Source organism: Megalopta genalis, chromosome 2 (genome assembly GCF_051020955.1).
Source record: "Megalopta genalis isolate 19385.01 chromosome 2, iyMegGena1_principal, whole genome shotgun sequence".
Taxonomy (NCBI): domain Eukaryota; kingdom Metazoa; phylum Arthropoda; class Insecta; order Hymenoptera; family Halictidae; genus Megalopta; species Megalopta genalis.
In genome coordinates this window covers 5,541,185-5,568,450 of record NC_135014.1, presented here as the reverse complement: position 1 = coordinate 5,568,450, position 27,266 = coordinate 5,541,185, and the positions used below count along the sequence as shown (strand labels likewise).

The 27,266-nt window shown below is 35.0% G+C and overlaps 1 protein-coding gene across 2 annotated transcripts in view; it reads left to right on the top strand.

The window, feature by feature from the left end:
- Positions 1 to 25,182, top strand: part of LOC117218285 (uncharacterized) — a 43,943-nt gene extending 18,761 nt beyond the window's left edge. For both annotated transcript variants that reach the window (XM_033466570.2, XM_033466569.2), the window contains 5 exons: positions 14,644 to 14,704; positions 20,611 to 20,682; positions 21,539 to 21,678; positions 21,856 to 22,010; positions 24,522 to 25,182. In XM_033466570.2, coding sequence (XP_033322461.1) covers positions 14,644 to 14,704; positions 20,611 to 20,682; positions 21,539 to 21,678; positions 21,856 to 22,010; positions 24,522 to 24,593 — 500 coding nt within the window. In that variant the 3' untranslated portion in view covers positions 24,594 to 25,182. The remainder of the gene's footprint in view (positions 1 to 14,643; positions 14,705 to 20,610; positions 20,683 to 21,538; positions 21,679 to 21,855; positions 22,011 to 24,521) is intronic.
- The last annotated feature ends 2,084 nt before the right edge of the window (positions 25,183 to 27,266 follow it).

Genomic DNA, 27,266 nt, shown 5'->3' with positions numbered 1-27,266 from the left:
TTCTGTTTTCTTGGACGTGGTACCGTATACAGTAAATTCTCCCCGATTGTTCCTCAGTTTGTAAACAAAAATGGACAACTTGGGCAGTTGCCGATTATCGACGACTATGAAAACGAGCCGCGAGGCTTGAATAATCGTATCTGCTCTTTCCAAATTGTCCATTTTTGTGTATAAGCTTAGGGTCAATTACGGAGAATTTACGGTATTTTTATAAAAGGATTCGAGAAATTGATGAATCTAATCAGAAGAAATAATAATAGAATATATATAAAGAAATAATAATAGAAAATATATATATATATATATTCTATTATTATTTCTTCTGATTAGATTCATCAATTTCTTTTTTATTTATATATATATATATATATATATATATATATATATATATATATATATAAATAATAGAATACGACACAGCGCATAGGGCATAAGAAGGGATCAAAATACATTTTAATCCATGCAAATCGACAGGAGAAGAGGAATTTCAGAGCCTTTTTTTAGTAAAAGGAAGAAAGAAATTGGGGAGAATTTACTGCTGAAAAAAATTATAGCATAGAAAAATGGGTTGGATAAAATTTCGTCAAGTTTCCACTGATGATAACGCCGCGAAAAGTCATCGCAAGATGATGGTCTTTTTTTCAAATTAAAGCTTGAAACCTGTACTTTAAGATACCGTTTCTGGATTTTAAGTCTGATGCACTCTCGCCAGTACAACACTTTAAATGTAAGGCCATATTTGTAAAATTGAAAATTGCCATGTTTGACGAAATGCATAGATATGTAGTTCGATATTCCTAATTAAGTTATACATTTTATAAAAGAGTTGTATTTAAACAAAACATGAAGAAAAACAGACGTATACATTATAATTACAGTAGCTTACATACTTTTCAAACAGATTGCAATTGCTAACTGCTTAAAAGTGTATCTAATGTACGAGGAACCAGTTTGCTACATAATGTCCAACAAAATATTTTCTCAAATTGCAATTAATTGGAATGATAATATATTTATAATACATTATAGTGGTAAAAAAACTCACGTTTTATAAATTTTTTTATCTGAAAAGAACTAAAATTGTAGGTCTTATTGTCAGTGATTTTACATGCATGCTAAAAATTTCATCGAAAATCATTTGGTCCAATTTTTAAATAGTTATTCCGTTGTAGAATGTGTGTTCGAATCACTGTATACGAGCTACTGTACGTTTTACAGACCCTAGTCGAATTAAGGAAATCTAATAGATTAGCGTAAATATTAATTTTCAAATTCGAGTGAAGTGACACGACAATCAAAGTGTCAAAAGTGTATAACTTTATCCAAATTGGAGCAAATGACTTGGAAACAGCTTGTTTCCAAGTAGTATATCGTAGTAGTACTAGTTTATCAGGTGACGTACAAAAGAACATTTAAAAAATTGCAGTTTAGTGAAATCCACAAGAAAAGATATTGAGAAGATTGCTTTATAAAATATTATATATATTATTAATATTATATTAATATTATATTATATATATAATGCTGCAGATTGTAAATCTGTGATTGCACATGTCATATAAATCCCATATTCGACAGTTTAATAAAACAGAATGACTTTATCATCAAAGTGAACAGGCTAATAAATTATTTCTCTTCTTGAAACTGAAATTTGTTGAGATCGTCACATACGTTTTCCATGTATCCACAAAAAATAAGAAAATGACAGGATTAATTAACGACTTAGGTAACCCACACACCTTTGGTAACCGACCCTTATACTCGCCCCAGCATCATTAATTTGGATGTGGGTATTCTCGATAACATAGTCCCTCTGTGTCAAGAAAGATTTAGCGATTGATTCCGCGTCCGTTGCGGTTCTTGACGAGAAGAGAGAAAAAAACTTTAATAATTCAGTGTGTGGCAGAGTGATAAACGTTAACGATCTGCCCCTCCAGCACCCTTTATGCCGCTGCCTTCTCGGTCAGAAGTGCTCGGGGAGCACCTAACCTGTCTCGAACCGGGTTGCTCCAATTTTCTTGATCTCTCTTTTCTTTTCTTATTTCTTCCTCAAAGCGGAATCGACCGCGTTTCGTGTCGGCCAAGACAGCCCAAGTTTTCAAGCTTCCTGTCACAACACCGCCGCGGTGCGAATCGAATATGGCCGTGGTCGGAATCTCGGAGAACTCGATTCCGGGACGAACGTTCGTCAGCCGATTACCACCGATCGCGTCCTGAGTCCTGCCCCCCTGAGACCAAGTGATTTTTGCTTGAACGCGAATCGCGTCTCATTTTTCATGCAGGCCTCGGATCGGACTGTGCTAACAAGAAAACCCGTCCAACTTGAATATTCTAATTTTCCTCGACGTTTTAATGTACAGGGTGCGCTGAATTCACTGTCATGGACTGATTTTTAAGAGTGTACTATTAATTTTTTGGATCAGCCGCTATGGGAAAGTGGACGCCACCGATATTTCGTTTAAAAGGGAAGCAAGGGAAGTAAAGTCTACCTAATTGACGCGCGGATCGTGTACAAAAATGGACAAGTTGGGAAGCACGAGCCTTGCGGTTCGTTCTTATAGTTGTTATATACTATAAATATATACTTTTCATGTATACTATACTACTATACTACTTTTTATACATGCTATACTACTATACTATTTTTTATACATACTATGCTACCATACTACTTTTTATATATACTATACTACTATACTACCTTTTATGTGTATTATACTACTATACTATTTTTTATACATACTATGCTACTATACTACTTTTTATATATATTATACTACTATACTACTTTTTATATACATATACTATACTACTATACTACTTTTTATGTATATTATACTACTACTATTTTTTATAGATACTATACTACTATACTACCTTTTATATATACTACATTACTATACTACTATATTACTTTTTATATATAATATATTACTATACTACCTTTTATATATGCTATACTATTATACTACTATACTACTTTTTATATATGCTATACTATTATACTACCATACTACTATACTACCTTTTATATATACTACATTACTATACTACTATATTACTTTTTATATATAATATACTACTATACTACTTTTTATATGTGCTATTCTACTATACCTTTTTTATAGATAACATACTACTATACTACTTTTATATATACTATATTACTATACTATTTTATATATATACAATCCTACGATACTACTATACTACTTTTTATATATGCTATAAAAACGAGTAGCAAGGCTCAAATAATCGTATCTCCTCTTCCAAATTGTCCATTTCTATGCACAATCTGAGCGTCAATTAGGAAGAATTAATTGTATAATCTTTTTGCCATCTTAATACCTCTCGTCAATTTAAACATTTACCTAAAGCATCTTGTTTCGTCAAATAATAATATAATATATAACTATATATATATATATAAAATATAACTGTATATATATATAAAATGATATATATATATATATATATATATATATATATATATATATCATTTTATCTTAATTTAAAACTATTAAACAACTAGACAGCTGATCATTATGCGAAATAAACATTTTCCGCATCATTTGCAAGGAACATGAAAGATAAGTTAACTTCACGTTTCATTTTCCCGGTATCTACTGCAATTATCAACGTTAGATTATTAGAGCATCTAGTATCATACCGGATGTGCATTCTAGCAGCAGAAAATGTCATGGTATGGGGGTCGCTTGGCGTACAATGGAGCCGGAGAGACTTTTATTGAAGAAAATACGGCTGCTCTAATCTATATCTACGTGATGCGACATAATTTCCGTAAAGTGCTACGAAATTGGGGATGCAGCAAGACCGCGATAAAAAGAAGAGAGTGACTGTTTTATAATGTTCCGAAACAATTGGTTACGCCGACGAGATGTCCGGACATCAGTTCCATAGAAAAGTGGCACTTACTGGATCTAAAATTGCGAGAAAGTAAGGCAACGATTAAAATAGATCTTAATAAGGTGGTCGCAGCTGATTGGACCGCGATTCCAAAAGAAACAACAACAAAATTAATAGAATCTATTCTCGGAAGGTTGCAGGCTATAATTGATGCTAATGGATGCTCACAAAATATTAATATAATATATATATTAATATTATATATATTATATTATATTATATTTATATATTATATTATATATTATTATTTATTATTTATATATTATATATATATATATATTATATTTTATATTATATATAAAATTGTAATGGTTGTTACATCATTTTTTCAGGACACGATTATAAAAAATAGTTGTTTGTACACGCATTATTTGCACGCGTGAGATACTACGAAGTAATCCATCCAATCGAACACCAACACACAAAGTCACGCTTTGTGAGCATTTCTTGTATACTTATAGTGAAAATTATTTTATGCACTCGAGAAATTATTTTCAAATTCAATTCTTTTCCCCAAAACGAAAGACATTTTTGAAATTTTCGTTATAGGCTCAAATAATAAAGTTTAAAAGAGATTTTTATTCTTTTAGCACTCGAAGTAATAACAAAATTAAGCAAAAAAAAAGCTTTCAAGCCATCGTCTAGTAGACAAGTCCCTGTGTCACCTGAAAAAAATTCAAGTCATTTAATTCAGCTTTCAAAAAGTTATTGCGTTCTGAAAGGTGAACGAAAACACTTTTGTGGACCACCTTGACATATTTTTGTCACGAATCCGTAAGATCCTCGGTCTGCTAATAACGTTTGCCAGCCAACGGCGCAGCAAAATTCTCTGTAAAATATACTTAAGCTCTTAATTAGAGCATTGCGAGTAGAGAAAGCGTGTGCAGAGCAAAAATCGTGTAATGCTAGGACAGCTCTGGCTCATTATTGTATTCATAATTTTTGTTGTTTCGTTTTCTTTGTCACTGTTGTCGCTACTTTCAGGATTTCCGGCGACTTGTAAGCTTCAAAGCGGCCTTTAATTCGACCGGAATTGTATGAACACGCACTCGACGCGCCTCATTGTGCGCCGGGAACCCATGGTTCGCGAGCGAACAAGCGTCCACCCACCCGCCCCGTACACCCCTGTCCCCTTCAACCAGTACTTAATTATTCGCGGAAGTGGTGCGCATCTTAATTATCACGCGCGTTCAGCCCTTTTACGAGATACCCGGCAACAGAAGTGGCGAGCCCGGCTAATTGCATTACCAAAGAGCACGGATGGGATGACAGTGTCGCCTCTAATTGAAACTGCACCCCGGAATAGCAAGGTAAATGCACCGACCGCTCCTGCGCGATGAAAAAGGCAAGCTTTCTTTCTTTTTTTTTTCAATCGAAATCGATGCCGTAAACAATGCCGTTCTAAAGGTATTTCTTCCGCCGGGAAGACGCGTTTCTTTTTTCTGCAACAGAAAGCTTAAATATTTCGCGGAATAATAAATTTTTGAGAAATTGATCGGCTGGTCAATTTCGATCGATGCTCTCGATTCAATTACTTGGCAACTTTAGATAACTTTAGATCGAAAATATTGGCATTATTTCTTGTTCACGACAGTCTTTGTAACAATATAAAATCAATTTCTTTCCGAGGACGACGAAGTTATTCCTCTTTGAAATTTTAAAACTTGTATAATTTTTACACTTATCGTTTCGATGTAACAAGTTAGTGTAGAGTTAACCCAGAGTCAACACCAGTCTAAAGAATGTAACTTCAAGAAAATTGCATTCTGTGAAATTACAGAATATTACTGTCCAATAAATAAATACACGAACGAAAGTAAAAATCAATTATTCCATTAAGTTGTGGGTCAATAATGCGTCTGTACATCCCCCCCCCCCAAAAATGGTTCCGATATTGCGAATAGTTAATAATAATAGTTATAGTTCATAGTAGTAGTAGTAGTATATATATAATATAATATATATATATATATGAATATTTATTGACTATTTATTTACTATTAACTATTATACTACTACTACTATATTATATATATATATATAATATGGTAGTATACTATATTATACTATAGTATATTATAGTATTTTTATATTATATTATATTTTATATATATATTTTATATATATATTTTATATATATATATATATATATAATATAATATAATATAAAAATACTATAATATACTATAGTATAATATAGTATACTACCATATTATATATATATATATATATAATATAGTAGTAGTAGTATAATAGTTAATAGTAAATAAATAGTCAATAAATATATATATATATATAGTATAATATATATATATATATATATATATATATATATATATATATATATATATATATGTAATGTAGTAGTAGTATAATAGTTAATAGTAAATAAATAGTCAATAAATATTCATTAAAATCGTACCAACCTCACTATTGCCTCCATTTTGCGATTGTTGTCCGAAGAAAGCGTCGGGAAACAACGAATAAGATTTTCACCTGAACGGTCGGCGATGTCTTCGCCCCTCAGCCGTGGATGGCTGTTGATAGAAAGATACTAAGCAAATATTTATCAGCGATCTCGCAACTTAAGGAGACGCGCACGATGGTATAGAGCCAGACGCCCCTTGCGAAAACGACCGAGGTGTTTACCAAAGAGCCAACGTAGCCACGGAAGTTGCTACGGAATTAAGTTTTCACAGCTGAAAGCATCAAAATAGGTTAGGGCTGCCGGCGAACAAGTTGCCGAGCGATCAAGTAGATAGAGACAGGCGCCCTCCCCGTCCAAAGGAAAAGAAGAACGAGAACGGAAGCGGCGAGGAAAAAACGACGCCTCCTATAAATGCTATAAATGCTTCGCGGTTGAACGGTTCTCGATATTGCTTCTTTTTCTTTTAATTACTTTCTCGGTCGCAGAAACGAAGACAGATTGCCGGGGCGGTCTCGTTTCCGTCGTTTCTGTTGGCTTTCTTCGCAGAAACGATTTCCTTTCTGCGGACGGCTCGCCAAATCTTTCAGACGACACGAATAAGGTATGAAATATACTGTCCAATATACAGGGTGGCCAGGAATTCGTAGTGCAACCGAGCAGAGGCTGATTCACTACGTGAAAAAGAAGAAACAAATTTGGTTGAATATTTTTTTGTCCGGCACTTTGTTTCCGAGAAAATCGATTTTAATGGTTGTTCATCTTTGTAAAGGATTTTCTTCCTATTGGTCCCAAATTAGTCTCCATACTGAATTTCCACGAAGCGAGGGATTCGAGCTCGGCCGATTAAAAACAAACAACGCTTCCTAACTCTCGTTACGTCTCGCTGCCCCGTGATCGCCATTTTCGGCTTGGAGCACATCGGACGTGTGTATCTGTGCTTCGTGTGAGTGAGAGACAAAGTGAAACAGACGCAACAATCGCATGATTAGTAATTGAGCCGTTTATTTTGAAAGTGGCATAAATCACTTTGTTTTTAAGTCGATATATTTAAGGGTTTGCGTTTTAACACGTTTCAAAATATGGATACTAACTTTCGAGAAGATTTACTTGTATTTGTTATCTCAGGATACTGATGTTTTTCTCAGTATAAATAATTTCGTATAAACATTAAAAAATCACCACTTTTCATTACGGTAAAGTGATTTATGCCACTTTCAAAATAAACGGCTCAATTGAAGGACAGTACTGTCCATTGCTTAGAAGAAGTCAGATAGAGGGGCAAGAGGGTACCCTCTGCTCACCCTTTATACGTCGTACTACGAATTTCGGCCCACCCTGTAAAATGTATTTCCTTTACATTTCTCCAATTTAAATCTTACTCTACGTTCTTCATTTGTAGCTTCATTTTTATTATTATTTTTTGAAATAAGAACGTTCTGCTTTACTCGTGAATATTTTTAACAACCGTTTTATTATTCACACATTTGTAAAGAAACGAAAACTTCAGCATGCCTATTGTCTCTTGGTATTGGATACAGAAAACTTTTATACATATTTCATAATGATTCCGAGTATCATAATTACTTAAGAGATCCCTTATCACGATTAATAAATAAAGTAAAGTTCAATGAATAATGTGGACTATTTACAACAGGAGTGTCAAATTCGCGGCCCGCGGGCCGCATGCGGCCCGTGATGAACATTTTTGATGTCAAGTATTAGGACGTAAACAATAATTTAACTTTATATATGTTTATTATAATGTACTAGTCAAAATAAAAATATTTGTTTCTATGAACATTGATTTTTTTTGCGGCCCACCTAAAGTTAAGCAGTGTTTATTTGGCCCAAGTTAGCGTTTGAATTTGACACCACTGACTTAAGAGATCCCTTATTACGATTAATAAATAAAGTGAAGTTCAATGAATAATGTGGACTATTTACAATATTCGTAGTCAAAATTCGATTGAAATTGAACCGAATCGAATTGAAACATTGAACGGAAACATTTATTAACCAATGGTTAAATTCATTTTGTATTCCATATTGAACAGTGTTACTCGCCAATGTACATTCCCTATTACTCGTTTGTTGTTATTATAAATTGTTACAATTATGCAAGAATATGTGTGCCGTGAGCACGGATAACGTATTGGTCGCCTCTGACCCACGAGTTACAAACTGAAAGTTTAATGTTGTTCACCGGCGGCTTGCGTCACGGTTCATGCGTTAAACAAATTCGATCAACTTCGGTTGGACAATGTAATCCCTTCACGCCCACGCTCCTGTGTACCGGCAAAAGCAAAATGCAACATTCTCAGCTCTGTCGGACACTCGCGTCCGCGTTCCGTCGTCAGTAAATGTGTCTGAAATTCGATCCTTTAATCAATCAAAAAACCTGTTTTCGCGCTCGTTATGCGGCTGCGAACTTTTCAATGCGTACTCTATCCGAGCGAACACCATGCCGTATTCTATTGGGTTGGCAACTAAGTAATTGCTGATTTGTTCAATGAAATAAAAAGTTTCTTTTTACTTGGAGTGAAGTTTAATCTGTAATGTATTTTCCATTTTGTTCGATGACCTTTTGCCATCTCTCTGACAACTTGAAAATTCCACGCTCGTAGAAAGACTGATCCTTTTCGGCCAAAAACTGAGTCAAGTGAGATTTTACAGCGTCATCATCATTCAAAGTTTTACCACGAAGGGAGTTGTCCAGGGATTGAAATAAGTGGTAATCCGATGGCGCGAGATCAGGGCTATATGATGGGTGTAACATCAATTCCCAACCAATATCCACCAATTTTTGTCGAGTGGACAAAGACGTGTGCGGCCTAGCATTGTCCTGCTGGAAAATGACACCTTTAGGATTGACCAATTCTGGTCGCTTTTCCTTGACCGCTGCATTCAATTTGTCCAGTTGCTAACATTCACGGATAATAAAAAATAACATAATAATAATAATAATAATTTTATAATATAACATTCACGGATATCATAAAAATGGGAGTGAGAGACATCTATAACTGAAATCGGCAATTACTTAGTTGCCAACCCAATACGTTGGATCATTCATTTCATAAACTTCTTGCTTCGGTATAATATCGAAATGAAATACAAAAATAATCATAAAATTATCATAAAAATGGGACTGCATCCTGTACACTTTCTTGTTTTCACAGTTCGCGATGTTTCGAACGTAACCGTCTTCTTATTCTTATTCTTTTTCCGATGCCCCCCAGGGATGCTAACATTGCAGCAATTTGTTTCTTGCGTTCTTCAATTTATTGAACTACACCCGATGGTACACTTGGTACACTTTGAATTAATTTCATTTAGTAGAAACGAATTTTCGAAGAGGAATAAAGAAGCTTGCAAGCGTTGTTTTTTCGCAGAAAGTTGAAAAACAATGGACGTATAACCGATAGCTAAAATTCCTGTGCAATATTCCGAATGGTATTACAAAGAGCTGAAAAACATGTGGAAAACAGCGATGGAGAAGAAACGAATCCGTACAATATTTTTTCATCAGCGGAAGTGATTTTTGTTAGCGATGTTCAAATACGGCACTGAAAAACATCTGAAACACATAGAGATAAAAGAGCAAGCAAATCCGAGCCGTATTTTTCCATTAATTTAAAGTAGGATATTAATATACAGGGTGTCCTAAATATGTTTCGCAATCTGGAAATAAGGGGTAGCTGAGGTCGTTCTAAGTAACCTTTTCCTTAGAGAAAATGTGATCTGCGGCTTCGTTTACGAGTTATTAACGAAAAACACTGACCAATGAGAGGCGAGGGCGTGAATTACAACGTGATCCATCGTTCGAGCACAACGTGCTCCGATCGCGGAGTTTGACAGAAGAAGGAGGGCTCCGTGCCGCGTTTGAATCCATGAACAAGTCATAGAGCACGCACTTTCGATTTTTTTTACCATGTGACAGTGATAATTTAAAAAAAGCGCTGTTTATCCTTATTTCAGAATGTCTGAAGAATATTTACTAATTTTTCGGACCCGAAATACTATATATATATGTCCCAAAATTGTGGCATTTCCGAGAAAAGAGGGGTTCCTGAGGTCATTTAAAGTAACTTTTTCCTCAGCAAAAATGCAAACCGCGGCTTTCATTACGAGTTATTAACGAAAAACACTGACCAATCGGAGAGCGAGCACGACCGGAGCGAGGCGGCCCCAGTCAACGAGCGCGCGAAGCCCAATTCTGCCGATTGGCTCGCGCCACCTCGCGCCAGTCGAGTGCTCGCTCCTCATTGGTCACTGTATTTCGTTAATAACTCGTAAACGAAGCCGCGGATTGCATTTTCGCTGAGGAAAAAATTACTTCAAATGACCTCAGGAATCGTCCCTTTCCTGGTGTTAACATAGTTATGGGACACCCTGTATATAAAGGAGCACTGAAACTGCGTGCATTATTAATCTCTCTCACGTTATTGTGAAGGTATGATCAATGAAGGCGCAGCACAATAGGAACTTATTTGCAAACAATGTAGCAGAACAAAGGCTCGTCGCCAAGTTTTCAGGATCTTGAATTCTGTCACATTTTTACGTGCGCGGACAAACTGTTTCCGCACCACCTGTTGCTGTATAGTTAGAAACAATGTAAGATTGTTCGAGGCTCGTTTAGAATCAATTATATTATAATTTCGACGGTATAAGGAGGCTGGAGTAGGAAAACCGAGTTCCGGTCGTCGCCGAGTTTTCGGAAAAGCCAATATCCCGGAGGAAAAGGAACGGGAACAACGGGATGTAATCGAGCGAAATGTCGAACCAGCTCAAGCAGAAGAAAGCACTGAATGCAACCGTTGGATACAGAGGGTTAAATGATTCTGTTTCAGAGTCAACAGCTCGAAAGTTTGTGGAAAAGTTGCGAAGCGCGGTCCTCCGATATTCCCGTCTGAAATCGTGCCCGTAAATTCTCCTCATTAAGGAGTCATGCTCATTGTCGGTCGACAGGCTGAAAAGGAAGTGATTTTTGAGACTCTCTTCACCTAAAAACACTGTGAGATCTTGTTCAGACGAAGTTCTTCTGTTCGAAAGGTTAATTTTAGAAATCGTATCACGAAGTGTCTTATTTAAATACTGCTATTGCAAATGAAACAATCTCATAGACATAACCAGACAAGAATAAATTTCCACCAAATTTTCTAGGTATACAGTGGCCCACAAAAGTGTTCGTACACCTTTTAAAATAATATAATATAACTATATATAATAACTATATAAAATAAATATAACAATAACTTTTTTAACACTGGACCGAGTGACTTGAATGTTTTTTTAGATGATAGCGGGACTAGTCTACTGAAAGATGACTGAAATGCTTTTTTTTTAATTTTGCTATTACTTGGAGTGACAAAAAATAAAAATCTCTCGTTTCTTAACTTTTTTTCATCTGAGCTTAAAACAGAAATTTAAAAAAATATCTTTCGTAGATCTCGGTAACTATTCGTATGCTAAAAATTTTATCGAAACCAGTTCACGTTGTTACGAGTTACAACAAATTAAATATGGCAAAAATCGCAGTTTTGTCACGATTTTTATCAAAAACTGGAAGAAATCTGTAGTTTTACATAGGCTGTACGGGTTAACCGATTTCGATGAAATTTTCAGCATGTATACAAGTTATAAGCTCTCAGATAAAGAAGTTTAAAAAACGAGAGTTTTTTAATTTTCTTTTTGTCATCTGAAGTAATAGGAAAAAGGCATTTCCATCATCGTCTAGTAGACTAGTCCCTCTATCATCTAAAAAAAAAGAAATTCAAGTCATTTAGTTGAGTTTTAAAAAAGTTGTTACGTTTTAGGAGGTGTACGAACACTTTACTGCAACAAATGAGCCGTTTATTTTGAAAGTGGCATAAGTCGCTTTTTCAAAAAAATCGAGTTAATGGTAACACTAATTACAATTGAACGGTATCTTTTCATTTAAAAAAAAAAAAAAATGTGACTTATGCCACTTTCAAAATAAACGCGGCTCAAATGAATATTGAAATTCCAAACTTAAATCTATAAAAAGTTGATGATCCACAGTGATTATTGCTACTGTAAAGTAGTTCAACGCAATTATAACGCAATCTCCTTTCCCCGTTGCATGCTACGTACGATAATCAGAGATCGAAAGTCAGCGATTAGAAAACCTCTAATGACAGGTGAAAATCGGGCACGAGAGTCATCGTTGATCTCTCTTGTCCTACTAAAGATTTGAATGTCGATCGGTGGTGTGAATACCATAGCGGTAATCAGCGTAGTTAATTATCAATCATCCACCCCGCTGTGTCCCACTTGTCGTGGCAAATTGCTCTCGCTCAGAAGGGACAATTTAAGAAACCGATCATTAGCGGATCTAGGAATCTCGTGCACCTCTCTATCCTCTTCATTACAGTGGTCCCGGTTCAGTATTAATGACGTTGAGCTGCTCCCGGTGAATTGCAGCCGTGGCACACTCCTGCATTTGCGCGCGTATCATGCACGATCATAAAATTGACACCGGCGATTTCATAAAAATCAACGGCGCTTTTACGCTTCAGATATGTATGTATGTAGTTCGCTAAAATATCGCATTCGTTTCATGAAAAGTAATTAACTTCGCGAGCCGATAAACGAATATGTTTGCAGCTTTACACCGAAATAGAAATATGTTTTGAAAATAACGAGAACATACACCTCCGTATTTTGCACATTTTTATCATGTTGTGAATGATTGTACCCATCAATTATATCCTAAGTAAATAATCATGTCCATTTCTCGCGTATGCAACGCCACGATTTTAACAATTATAAATTAACCCTTTGCACTCGAAGCTATTTGAATCGTAAACGTAATGCATTTTATGCATATGAAATTGAGTCTTCCGATGACTCGTACAACAGTTACACTTTTAACAATGTTTTAAATGTAAACTTTGTTAATATAAAAATTATCTTGGAACGTGATACAATCATTTTAGTGGTGCTTCAGAGTCAGCACTCGAGTGCAAAGGGTTAAATGATTAAAAAATTGATTAGAACATTTCAGAGTGTTTATCGACGAGCTCTTGATATTTCCGTCGAAATGCTGCAAATGTGCAAAATTTCAAGCAATCGGAGAATTTTGTTTAGTTCTCTAAAATGTTTGTAAGTTATTTTATGGATACCGGTCGTAAAATGCTGCACGATGCATGAAAGACGATTTAAAGGAAATAATAATGGAAGCGCGTATATGTATATAATATCGTATCCCAATTTTTACGATTGCTCGATGCGATGCTGCTTTTAAGAAAATGGTCCACGGTGGAAATACTCGTAAAGATAGATATAGAAGTCCTCATAGAAATTTACGTAGATAGCGCATACGAATGATTCGTATCACTTTAAGGTAGACATATATACGGGAATACCCAACAACCGTCATTCATGTAATATCTACATCTGGATAAACAGTGTCTGTTGCCGTTTGGTAACCGTATATACGTGCATACAGCCGAAGGGCATCAACTTGACTTGTACACTGTTTGCATTTATATATAGACGTGCATACTAAGAACTTTGCATAACAGCGTAGAATCATAATGGAATCTTCGACTATTTGTCGCGAGCGTCTGAATTTAAGAATACATACAATGTTGCCATTATTTAATTTGCTTCTCGAGATTTCATGCAATATTTTCATCTAGTTATATAATTAATACGTAATATACAATAATACGTAATAATATATAATATACGATATAATAATATATTATATATTAATGTAATTAAACTTTATAACGATCCGGTAACAAAAATACAGAAAATGTTGCACGTTAAATAGAATAATCAATTGCAAATCGAATTTTCATCTAGTTATATAATTAATATATGTAATATATAATATATATTAATGTAATTGAAGTTTATAACGATCCGGTAACAAAAGTACAGAAAATGTTGCACGTTAAATAGAATAATCAATTGCAAATCGAATTTTCATCTAGTTATATAATTAATATATGTAATATATAATATATATTAATGTAATTGAAGTTTATAACGATCCGGTAACAAAAGTACAGAAAATGTTGCACGTTAAATAGAATAATCAATTGCAAATCGAATTTTCATCTAGTTATATAATTAATATGTAATATATAATATAATAATATATAATATATATTAATGTAATTGAAGTTTATTACGATCCGGTAACAAAAGTATAGAAAATGTTGCACGTTAAATAGAATAATCGATTGCAAATCGAACAAAACGTTCGCAGAGAAGATTGTCCTTTGAACCGTGTTCCCGGTATTTTTCTGTTTCAGTCGTTTGCGGCGTCGGGGTGGACGTGGCATATCATCAACACCTGATGGGATTTTACGTTACGTGAGGATAATTCGACATGCGTATACCGTAATTCACAATCAATTATCAGAATCCGGACAAACCGAAATTTCAAACGAACCGTAATAACCAGATATTTTTCATCCGGCCGCCGTGAATATCGATTTAGAAAATTTCAAGTTGAACGTAGCCATTCCGCTGTCTACGGAAATCGTCGACCACTTGGAAAATGCGACTCGAATCCACTTTTTAACATCCGATTCGATTGCTATCAACTGGAACACTCGGCAGGCCACCGCTTCCAAATGAGATCGTAGCCACCGGTTCCGATATTACAGTGGCCCGCAAAACTGCTCGTACACCTTTCAAAGCGCAATAATTTTTTTTAAAACTAGACTAAACGATCTGAATTCTTTTTGGATGATAATGGAACTAGTGGCTAAATGTCTGAATGACTAAAATGCCTTTTTCTTAATTTTGCTATTACTTGGAATGACAAAAAATTATTTAAAAAACTCGTGTTTTTCAACGTTTTTGCCTGAGCCTATAAAGAAAATTTAGAAAATGCCTTCTACAGATCTTGGTATGCAGATCTAATTATGCAGGTCTACAGATCTTGTATTATGCATGCATAAAATGTTATTGCTGTTATGAATTACTAGAAATTAATGATCGAAAAAATCGCAGCTTTCATTTTTGACACTTCTGATTGTTACAGTTCGTCAGAACTGTAAAAAATCTGCAGTTTTTTCTTCAATGCCTATAGCTTGACTCCGGATTGATTATGTCAAGGCTACCTCAATCAAATCAATTGATCTCGATCAAATTTTCAGCACGCTTACAAGTTATCGAGATCTGCAAAAGGCACATTTAAAATTTCGTTATAGGCTCAGATAAAAACGTTGAGAAAACGAGAGATTTTTATCTTGTTCTGACATTCCAAATAACAGCAAAATGAATAAAACGCATTCGTGTCATTGTCTAGTTCACCAGTTTCTCTATCATCTAACCAAAGTTCAAGTCATCGAATACAGTTTCAAAAATAGTTATGTAGTTATCCGCTGGCTACGGAAATTCTTCGATTCTCAGACTGTCCGGCTTATCCTTCTTTGCGATTTTCATTGCAGTCGCGCAACAAACACTTTCGATTATGCAATTCCGTAATTTAAAACGATCATTGTCTTTTGCTTCGAGTGCGATTTTCTGTTAGAATCAGTATCGAGTAATTTTTATTTCAAACGGACTATGAAATATTTAATTTTAAACCAAGCAGTCAAACTATTGGGTTGGCAACTAAGTAATTGCCGATTTCAGTTATAGATGTCTCTCACTCCCATTTTTATGATATCCGTAAATGTTATATTATAAAATTATTATTATTATTATTATTATTATGTTGTTGTTTTTTATTATCCGTGAATGTTAGCAACTGGACAAATTGAATGCAGCGGCCAAGGAAAAGCGACCAGAATTGGTCAATCGTAAAGGTGTCATTTTCCAGCAGGACAATGCTAGGCCGCACACGTCTTTGTCTACTCGGCAAAAATTCATGGATATTGGTTGGGAATTGATGTTACATCCACCATATAGCCCTGATCTCGCGCCATCGGATTACCACTTATTTCGATCCCTGGACAACTCCCTTCGTGGTAAAACTTTGAATGACGATGACGCTGTAAAATCTCACTTAACTCAGTTTTTGGCCGAAAAGGATCGGACTTTCTACCAGCGTGGAATTTTCAAGTTATCAGAGAGATGGCAAAAGGTCATCGAACAAAATGGAAAATACATTACAGATTAAACTTCGTTCCAAGTAAAAAATAATTTTTCATTTCATTGAACAAATCGGCAATTACTTAGTTGCCAACCCAATACATAATTGGTTTCTATTTTCATCGGTCAATAACAAGAATCTATTTCTTCAGATTTGAGACTTTTCAGAACGACAGCTTCGTCGCAAGCTTCGCACTTGCAAATTAAAAACTCTGTGCTTTTGATACGTCGTCGGCTAGTTTCAGCGTCAAATAAACGAACAACGTGACCGTGTTACATGATCGAATACGCGAGTCACCGCGCCTCGTGACTAAAATAACGTGAAAAAACGAACGCGGTGCCGAAAACCTGATGTTCGCGCATCCGCCGCCAATTACCGCGACCGAACTTCAAAGTATCAAGTTTCGAACGCGGAACGATCCTCGCCAAAAATGGGAAAAATGACGAGAAACATGCTATTAATTTTTAATCAAATGCGCGTCCTTAATCCGCGATATATCACTCTGCCGATCATATTTTACGGTGTGGCGGCCGTATGCATGCAAAACGCTCATTTCCATAGATACGGCCGGGATGCAATCTGCAACGGCGCGCGCATCCGCGGATCTGTAAAATTTGCAATTTATCGAATGGCTCACCGATAAGTATGAACTTAGAATCGTAATTCCCTATTGACTTTTGTCCGGTCGGGCCGTGCGGCATATTTCATGTATGAGCTAACGCGATTTATCGAGTGCCGGATAACGAAGTTTGTTAGATCAAAGCGGCAACCGGTCCTGTCGATGCACTTTACGGAATTAATATTAGCCGGCGTGCACGCCTTGACGACCGGTGTCACGTATGCGTAACTTTGACGAGCCGTTCGTTATCGGCCGATGTAACGTGCACGTGAGTTCGCCGAGTCAATCGTTATCGGTCAGTATTACGCAGGCTGCGTACCAGCCGCTGCTTCGCGCAAACAAGCCGATTCTAATGAGAACAGGCACACGTGTGATCTATTCTTTTGTTATGTACATTCCTTCTTATGGCTAGCCTAGTTTTTATGTTCATCAGGTGACAACATCCCTCACACAGATCTCCTTCGTTTATTTGAAGAGTTTTTTATAGGCAGCAGCTAAAATAATTACATTGTATTTACTGGAACGGTAAGGAAGATACGAATCACGTATCAAAGATCAAATCAAATCAAATCATAGGGGAGATCAAATCAAATATTAGGGTAGATATCCCAGTTTACGTGCATATACACCGCGACAGAACTATAAGACGCTGACGAAAATTGCGAGAAATTCTATGTAACGTAGAAATTTATTTGTCTTTCACTCGTAGTATTATCGTTTACACTCTTAAAAAGCATGACGTTCTGTTGCGTGAAATACGTAAGACAGACACCGATGAACCGGCAAACCGAACATTGCGAGAAGAGATTTTTGTTTCCAATTGTTTTTATCATCTATGTGTGTAGTATTTAAAGTGATATCGTGTGTGCAATAGTTTTTGATTATACAAAATGTCCCACGGAAAAAAGCTTAAATGTAACGGAGATCAATATAATTAACAATTCAAAGAAGGAAAACTATTCAGTGCGAAAAATTGCATAGTATTTATATATAAAATTGTATAGTTCGTAACTATTTCAAAAATAAAGAAAAATACGTTAAAGAAAAAGAACCCCGGTGGTCGTCCAAAATCAATAACTGTGCGAGAAAGGCGATTAACTTTAAGACATATATATGTATGTACTTCGATTTCTACAACGACAGCACGGCGAATAGCATCGGAATTCGGTGTAGAAACGAGTGTTAGGACAGTGCAGAGAATAATAAAGAGTTCTAAGCATTTTTGAAAAGGCTTAAAATGAAAAAGCAACCGACACTAACTGATAGATATAGGCAAGCCAGATTGGAATTTGCAGAGCATCGTATACATTGGCGTAAGAAGTGGAAAAAAATAATCTTCTCTGATGAAATGCGTTTTAATTTAGATGCGCCTGATGGCCTAAATTATTATTTTTCTGATCTAAGGACAACAAAAATCGTGTAGCAAAGGCGGCAAATGGGTGATGATGATATCATGATGTGGGCAGCTGTAGGATACTATGGAAAGACTGATATTGAATTTGTTTCTACAAAAATGAATAGTAAAACGTACGTGGATATCTTTAATAGGCAATTATCGAAACATGCCCAAAAATAGTCAAGCAAAGGTCTCATTAGATGCTAGTAAAAGTCTAAAACCGTCAAAAATTCTAAAAAATCTAAAAGCTTTTCTAGTGGCTTCAATAATGCAGAGTCAAAGAAATGACTGTACCATATGCGAGAAAACTTTAGATTTTAATGAGAAAATGCAAGGAAATCCTAATTTTCAAGCTAGCAGTGGTTGATTATAGGAGGCTGGTTTGAATCAGACAGGTCATTAGGCTGGAATATATCATTCGAATTGTTTGTGTCGTGGCATAAAAATACAGATCAGCAACAAAATGTATATCTTTAATACAGAAAGAGCAATTATTCTGTTATCCGAAAATTCTATTATCGGAAAACATTTGTCTCCCTATTAATTCCGATAATCGAGTTCTAAGCATTTGAAAAGGCTTAAAATGAAGAATATTCATATATAAAACTTTTCTTTTTTTATACATTCTTAATGTGGGGGCACGGAAACTGGGACATCTATTTTAGTTGATCAGGAAATAGCATATTAGAAATAGTACTTGAATATTAATTACTTTTCGCTGATCGACAGAAGTTACCGCAAAGAGAAGCTGTCTCTTTCTTCCATCAATTTTTTAATAAGCAAAGCGGACTACTAGCTATTTATATTAAATTGAATATGGCGCCAACGTTAATCTCAAACATAGGTTCAAAAATATCTATCTCGAAATTACAGTTAATTCTTTGCAATTGTTCCTCAGCTTATAAATAAAAATGAACAATTTGGGAAGAGGAGCTACGATTATTCGAGCTTCGCGGCTTGTTTTTATAGTCACTCAATGTCAACGACCATAAAAACGAACCGCAAGGCACGAATAATCGTATCTCCTCTTCTCAAAATTATCCATTTTTATTTACAAGCTGAGAGACAATCGCAGCGAGAATCTACTGTAATATGTGTGTGTGTAAGGGTGTAAATGGATCTGTCCACAGTTACATATCAGAACAGAAAAAGTTGATTTCTCTTGTATTTTCTAACAGCTTCTGATCACAAAAAATATGTGTTTGTCAAGTACAGCAAATTCTCCCTAATCGAGGACAATTTGGGAAGAGGAGATACGATCATTCGAGCCTTGCAGCTCGTTTTTATACTTGTTATTCACTACAAATATATACTTTTTATACATACTATACTACTGTACTACTTTTTATGTATATTATACTATTATACTACTTTTCATATATGTATACTACATTATAGTATAGTAATATAATATACATAAAAAGTACCATAGTAATGTAGTATACATATATGAAAAGTAGTATAATAGTATATTATTTATTATTTATATTTATTTATTATTTATTATTTGTAGTAAATAACAAGTATAAAAACGAGCTGCAAGGCTCGAATAATCGTATCTCCTCTTCCCAAATTGTCCTCATCATCTGGTTTTCATTGCATCTCGTTTTTATAGTATTTAAAAAAGGTATACTTTATGGTATAGTAATATAATATATATAAAAAGTACTATAGTAAAGTATACCATTTTTAAATACTATAAAAACGAGATGCAAGACTTGAATGCAAGGCTCTCCCCAAATTATCCATTTTTGTTTCCAAGCTGAGAGTCATTTAGGGAGAATTTCCTGTACTGCTGTGGAATTGAGATATCATAATTCGAAGGTGAATATTTCGTAGAATATGTTTAATTTCGTATTTTAAATTTTCACAAACATGCGAATGGGTAGATTTGACCGCACCGGTGTCGAATACCTTTCCATAACGTATTGTATAGAAATGTTCAATGGAAGCAGATGATGGTTGGATAATGTCTGTTATCCATCAATCAATCTATGTATGTACAGCAGCCGGTATCACGGAGCTATCGGTCGTAGACTAATGATGGACACTCGAGAGTAATGTGTGATGTCAGATCCTCTTGCTATCCCCCATCTGTACGCATATGAGGGTGTACATAGGATCGCTCGCCTAGTTTCATGCTTCTCATGCTATTTCAGAGCAGCAGCCGGTTTCATCTTCTTCCTGGAAATCACGTGGGCCATCACGCTGTTCGTGCAAATCTGTGTCAGGTATTGATACGCAGTTCTTTGAATACGCTCATAAATAAAAATGAACACAGGGTATTCGATTATGTGTGCCAAATATTTTTACGGATGATACTACAAGACATGCCAAGGAAACATACCCAAGTAACAAGCAAGAAAGATCTCACAAAAATAACTGACGTATTTCTTATCGTCGGCATTAAAATGCTGAACAAGAAACATTTCGATAAAACAGACATTTTTCTCAAGACATTTCTAAAACCAAAATTAAAACGTTTAACATCCCTTATTTTGTGACACAAATACATACAATTTTAAACAAAATTGGATTATTTCAAGAGAATCAGAGATTGCATTTGAAAACTCAATTTAAACCACTCCAACAACTGCACCCCTCTAGTTTCTGAAACACCTCAACAAATATGTAATTCTTAAATTTATAATTTGAATATGTTTCCTCGCGAGAGAGAAAAGATGGCAACGACGATTCCGCTGTAACAACCTTATTCGTTACGTAAACGTGATCGTATAAATGTACATTCACAAATATATAATATATATTATATTATATTATTATTATTATTATATATATACGTGTGCACATATCCGAAATTTCTTACGTCAAAATGAAAATTTAAAGAAACGGCTCCATCGGTTATATAAATAACGTCACAACGTCCACAATAGTGTGCACATCCTGCGAGATTCGAAAAGTCCTCACTGTTTGAATAGCATCAGGATATATTAATTGGAATCGCTGCGACCTAATCTGCAGATAGCAGAGTATAGCAAAAACTGTTTATAAAGTACCCGGTTCCGTGGTCATGGATAAGAGATGAGGGAAAGTAAGAGGGAAACCAGGCATGCATTTTTGTTTCAGGAATGATGAGTCGGTCTGTTCCTGTTGCTGGTCTGGCGTCCTAGCGATAACGAACGGCTGGCGGAGAGCGTTATTTTATCTGCCGCTGTCCTGCATTTTGGCATGGAAACCGCACAGTCTTTGGCTCTCCTACGTTGCTGGTACTTTTTTCAGGCATCTTTGTACAGAGCCGCTCTGGCGATAATAAATGGACTGCGGAGCCTGTGATACGTGCATAAAAATTACGTTACACGCACACCGCTCGTTCCCTCCGCTACTCCAAATTATAGGGAGCCACTCTTCCGGTTACTTCCGCTTTTGTTTCTTTCTGCTCGCAGCCGGACTGCTGGCCGCGCTGTCCTTGCTGTACATCGCGTCCAGCGCTTTGGGGGATCGCGGCACAGTCTGCCAGATAAGCAACGCCGCGGATTCGGTGACTGAAAGCCTTTTAAACACCAGGTCCGAACATTATGATCGTTTCGAGGAAGTACTGGTAGGTAAAAAACGGCCCCGACGAACAGCCGGAAGATGTTGGTCGAACGGAGACCGTGATAGCGAAAATGTCGAGTATGTGCTCTCTGATTTAGGGTTGCTTCGGACTTTTATTGCGTTTGGATCCACGCGGTCGAGACAATATGCTACTCTTTCTGCTGTTCTTGGAATTACAGTAAATTCTCCTTGATCGATGCTCAGCTTGTACACGAAAATGGACAATTTCGGAAAAGAAAATACGATTATTTAAGCCCTGCGGCTCGTTTTTATAGTTACCGTTTGTCAATAATTATAAAAACGAACCGCAAGGATCGAATAATCGTATTTTCTACAAGTGTACAAGCTGAGCATCAATCAAGGAGAATTTACTGTAATTCCAAGAACAGCAGAAAGAGTAGCATATTTTCTCGACCGCGTGGATCCAAACGCAATAAAAATCACGATTATTTAAGTCTTGCGGCTCGTTTTTATAGTTACCGATTGTCAATAATTATAAAAACGAGCCGCAAGGCTCGAATGATTGTATTTCTTCTCCTCAAATTGTTCATTTTTGTGTCAAATCTGAACGTCAATTAGGAAGAATTGTATGTATATTACACTATATGTATATTTTTGAGGATGATAAGATGTTGCACACGAAATTCACAATTAACAAAATTTACGAATATATAATAGTCATAAAATCGATGCGATACACGTCTGTTTAAATGAAACCAAAGACTGAGGTAATGTTCATTTCGCGTATTTTTATTAGTGTATATTTTATTAGTATTTTTATTATTACTCGACTGCGTACGATGAAAATCAGTAGCTAAGATTCAAAACAATAAAAACATCAAGGAATTTGAGAAGTACCATTGCATTATTTTGAACATATTAAAATTGTTAAGAGAGCCTTTATGTAACTGTCTTTATGTAACTTCAACTGCAACTGACACAGAAGCTGGTTATCGACTTTTTTCACGTTTCCAAGTCCTCGTTCGTATAGATCAAGTTTTTGTATGCCACTTTCTTGTTGCGAACGATAAGAATATTCGAAGTGGATAAAGTTATACCTACAAATTGCTTAGTATCCCGAATTATTTCATTATTAAAAATGTGATTTTCGTGTTGTTTCTCGTATGAACGGAGCAATGCGCATAACGTTGTAACAACTGCACGAGATATTAATGCTATATTTGCACCAAAAGCATTGAAAACGTTTGTTGAAGTAAAACATGCTGATCAATCAGCTCTGAAAACACTTTTTACCATAATGGAATTAAAAACTTAAAGTATGGAGGAAATATACTACGCTACAAAACCGATGCTTTTTAGCTTCTGCTCTTGCTCATTTTCTTTTTTTTTTATTTCGGATACTTGGATACTTGGAATCTTCTAAAAGAAAAATCTTTCAAAGAACGCAAATGCAGCGAACGCTGCAAATGTTAGCTATTTTTAACAAAAAAGAAAGCAAACACCTCCTCACAATAAAGTAATGTTTAAATTGTCAAGGGTGGTAGAACTTCACGCAACAAAATAGTACATGCATTATTTACACAAGTTTTACATAGAATTAGTTGAACTTGCTTAATTTTCGTGTAACGAAACACGAATGAATTTATTACGCACCCCCCAGTATTACGGAGGATAATGCGAAAGTTACGGGATCCTCTTACCTACACCCACATGAAATGTAGGTCGACACGATAAGTTTGAATTTCTTATGATGATAAACTTAATTTGAATTTTTTCAAAAGAGTCCAATATAGCGTCGATAGCTGAAGGAATCATCTTTTCTACGAAAATAAAAGCAAATTGCTTCGAGATCTTTTTCATCTCCGTATATTTTATCACGCCGACGAAGAAGTGGTTACATGTAGTATAAATATCCTTTTTAAATATGGCAGTCGTTTTGGAAAATTAATTCATTTAATCATCCAGAAAAAATTCGTAAATATTATTTTTTTTCAATCGATTGCTTCCTTAAGGAAATGTTGAAGGAATCTTCGAGAATTTATCGCAATTAACGGATTCAACCTATCATCTTGAAATTCTAGAATTATTTTGCTACATTATTGATGTATCTGAAAATATTTCTCCTATAATTAGTCAAAGAAGTAAAAATTCATGTTCTTATGAAAAGTTCTGCGATGAAAATCGTATGACTTAATCGATATTGAATAAAATATGTAGTAGCTAGATTTTGTTGATTTTGGAAAATTAATTCATTTAATCGTCCAGAAAAAATTCGTAAATATTTTTTTTTTTCAATCGATTGCTTCCTTAAGGAAATGTTGAAGGAATCTTCGAGAATTTATCGCAATTAACGGATTCAACCTATCATCTTGAAATTCTAGAATTATTTTGCTACATTATTGATGTACCTGAAAATATTTCTCCTATAATTAGTCGAAGAAGTAAAAATTCATGTTCTTATGAAAAGTTCTGCGATGAAAATCGTATGACTTAATCGAAATTGGATAAAATATGTAGTAGCTAGATTTTCTAAATGTGACAATCATTCTGCAAGGTGACTGATGTGATGGACGATGGGGCGACGGGGCCAACAGGTCGAATAGGCAACAGCGACGGGGATATGTGACATGAGCGTCGGCCCTCTTGGGCAAGTGAGTCGGACGAGGATAGTGAACCCGAGCAAAGGACGTGTCAGATAGCAACGTTGTCTTAATTAATCCTCGATGCGAGAAAGAAGAGATATGCGTGCCGTGCCGACACGAAGATCCACGGCTTAACCGTAGCAACAACTGTGATTGAACATTTTGATTTTTCATTCGAATTTGTAAGAATCGAGAGAGAAACTTTCGCGTTTTCTATAATCGAAAGTTCGTAAGTAAATTCGCGTTTTAACAGATGCGCGCCGGGCGTTCTACCACCGTAATATGTACTTGCGTTAATATTTTTTTTTTTTTATACTTTATAGGTAATTGCTAGTGAAAGAAAAGATAAAAATTGAAATGTTATTACAGTAGGACCTCGGGTGTCAACGAGTTCTGGTCAGGTATTCGAACAGTGTGACCGACAGTGGTCGTTGAATGCGAGAAAAATGTTATTTGTTAAGATAAAACCACGTTGATATACATTATCGGCCGAAAGTATTAGATCCTGTAAAGTATTGTTACCGTTGTAGATGTACAAATATTAAATATTCGACAATCCGTGTCCCATAGTGATTATACAATGTTCTTTCTTCACCCCTCATCTCCATTTGAGCCGTTTATTTTGAAAGTGGCATAAGTCACTTTACCGTAATGAAAAGTGGTGATTTTTTAATGTTTATATGAAATTATTTATACTGAGAAAAATATCAGTATCCTGAGATAACAACTACAAGTAAATCTTCTCGAAAGTTAGCATGCATATTTTTAAACGTGTTAAAACGCAAACCCTTAAATATATCGACTTAAAAATAAAGTAACTTATGCCACTTTTAAAATAAACGTCTCATTTCTAACAGCTCCTACTTCATTAGGATATTTTAACTATTTATTGAATTAAGAGATTATAATTTTGTAATTTACAATGTTGTAGCCTCGTTGTACAATAATATTTTAGCTTTTGAAAATAAAACAAGAACGCTGCTTAACATTGAATAACAAATTGATAGTAAGGAATCAGAAATAATTTTTTATAGGCATATTGTCGGTTTCAAAATTATTATTCTGTGTAAATTAAAGCATTAAAAATTCGCAAAGGAAAATTTTCTTTTTCTTGAGATTGCTTTGTTATTGTAAAAATGAAGCTGTTAAAAAAGAATAATAATGATCATTTTAAACTTCGTAGTCAGGAGTTTTTACAAAAATATCGCTCAATTTTATTTTTTGGGTCCTTTTCAATTGAAAAGGATTAATAATTATTAACAAATGATTCTAATAAAAAATTGAATGGCATCATCCTTTGTAAAATGTTATTGTTAAATTAATTAAAAAGCTCTTGCCGTGTAAAATTTCTTAAGTGTGTCATGTCGTAAAAGATAGGCTTTTTTTATAAATTATTAGTATTTAATTTATTCCACTTCGCAATTGTAATTCTAAAAACTTACTATGCAAATATTAAAATTACACGAATTACATGAAGGTTCCGAAAAAAGTTATGAAGTACAGTGACTGTCACTTAAAATCGTACACCTAGGAATTACGTAACGACAAATTCTATTTAATGTACTAATAATTATTGAAAGTTTCGTTCTTCCGTTGGTATGTATCAAATAAAAAAATATTGAACTACGTGTCTATGTGTATATACGTTTTGACCATTTTCTACAATTATCACGTTAAAACATAAATGTCGCTTATTATTTTAAGCAACAGTCACTGTGTATCGGTTCTGACTTATATTGGTTTCGCGTTATCGATTCTTAAAAACGGATAGTACATCGGTTTCATAACTGTTATTTTTCAATCCTGGATTTCGATTATACTTGCACGTATATTGACAAAATTCAATCGAGATCGTATACCCTTTTTTCTGTGTGCTAGACAAAACAGTACATTGGCTGTAATCTCAACTTGTCTATAATATTGGGTTGGCAACTAAGTAATTGCCGATTTGTTCGATGAAATAAAAAATTTTTTTTACTTGGAACGAAGTTTAATCTGTAATGTATTTTCCATTTTGTTCGATGACCTTTTGCCATCTCTCTGACAACTTGAAAATTCCACGCTCGTAGAAAGCCTGATCCTTTTCGGCCAAAAACCGAGTTAAGTGAGATTTTACAGCGTCATCGTTATTCAAAGTTTTACCACGAAGGGAGTTGTCCAGGGATCGAAATAAGTGGTAATCCGATGGCGCGAGATCAGGGCTATATGGTGGGTGTAACATCAATTCCCAACCAATATCCACCAATTTTTGCCGAGTGGACAAAGACGCGTGCGGCCTAGCATTGTCCTGCTGGAAAATGACACCTTTACGATTGACCAATTCTGGTCGCTTTTCCTTGACCGCTGCATTCAATTTGTCCAGTTGCTAACATTCACGGATAATAAAAAATAACATGATAATAATAATAATAATAATAATTTTATAATATAACATTTACGGATATCATAAATATGGGAGTGAGAGACATCTATAACTGAAATTAACTAACATTCACGGATAATAAAAAATAACATAATAATAATAATAATAATTTTATAATATAACATTTACGGATATCATAAATATGGGAGTGAGAGACATCTATAACTGAAATCGGCAATTACTTAGTTGCCAACCCGATACAAAGTATTTCAGAATTCATACTTTTAATACTCAA